This window comes from Austrofundulus limnaeus, unplaced genomic scaffold, assembly GCF_001266775.1.
Source record: "Austrofundulus limnaeus strain Quisiro unplaced genomic scaffold, Austrofundulus_limnaeus-1.0 Scaffold1658, whole genome shotgun sequence".
NCBI classification, from domain to species: Eukaryota; Metazoa; Chordata; class Actinopteri; order Cyprinodontiformes; family Rivulidae; genus Austrofundulus; species Austrofundulus limnaeus.
Genome location: NW_013954060.1, coordinates 1,170 through 1,951, shown reverse-complemented (window position 1 = coordinate 1,951; position 782 = coordinate 1,170). Strand labels below are relative to the sequence as shown.

Sequence of the window (782 nt, the reverse complement as noted above, 5' to 3'; positions counted from 1 at the left end):
TGCCATTTCTCTTCTCCTCAGTCTGAACAGCAAATTTAAATTGCTACTGATGAGAAAATAGGCTGCATTGTTTGTTTACAACACATCTTTGCCCAATCAGGTCTGCAAAAATATACTTGTAGAAGCTAACATTCTGTTTCCCCCATGTGTGAGTCTTCTGAACAGGCTCTACAAGTGATTCAAAGATAAAAAGAGAAAAAAAATTAAAAGAGCTGCGTCAGATATCCTCTTCAGATCAATAGGATATTAGGTGTTTTGTCTCATGAGGGTCTTTAAAAAGGCTCAATAGGGGCAACAGCTCGAAGAGGAGTCGTTCAACACAAATCATTTTTACTGGAAATCCATTCGCAGATGGAAAATATACAGATCCCTGCCTCTGTTGCTCTCCAGCACCACGCTCACCTTTGTGCATGCCCGTGTATTTGTCCTTTATCACCGTCAGCTCGTAGATCTTGCCAAACTGCTCAAAGATGGGCTTCAAGTCCTTCTCCTCCAGGTTTCGGGGTATCTGCCCGATGAAGAGCTTGATGGCGTCAGGCTCCTTCATTGAGAAGTCTGAGGATGAAAACAACACACACACACACATTCACACAAAGTGGAGGCGATCAGGAGCCTGCAGGCTTAAATTCACACCAAACAGGAGGTGCAAACAGGAGGCTGGGGATGGAGGTGCAGATGGGATGGACTGAGAGGCTAAAACAGTGGCTTAATTGTGACAAACGTGGTTGATTTTCAGCACACAATTCGCTATAAAACATAAAAATTTGGTTATAATGTGTGTG

General features: G+C 43.2%; 1 protein-coding gene across 1 annotated transcript in view; it reads right to left on the bottom strand.

Moving 5' to 3' along the window:
* Positions 1–555, bottom strand: part of LOC106536019 (CUGBP Elav-like family member 3) — a gene marked incomplete at its 5' end in the record, with an annotated part of 31,387 nt that extends 30,832 nt beyond the window's left edge. Inside the window, 1 exon segment of the mRNA XM_014033188.1 lies at positions 403–555. Within this exon segment, the coding sequence (XP_013888642.1) occupies positions 403–555 (153 nt within the window).
* Positions 556–782: the final 227 nt, after the last annotated feature.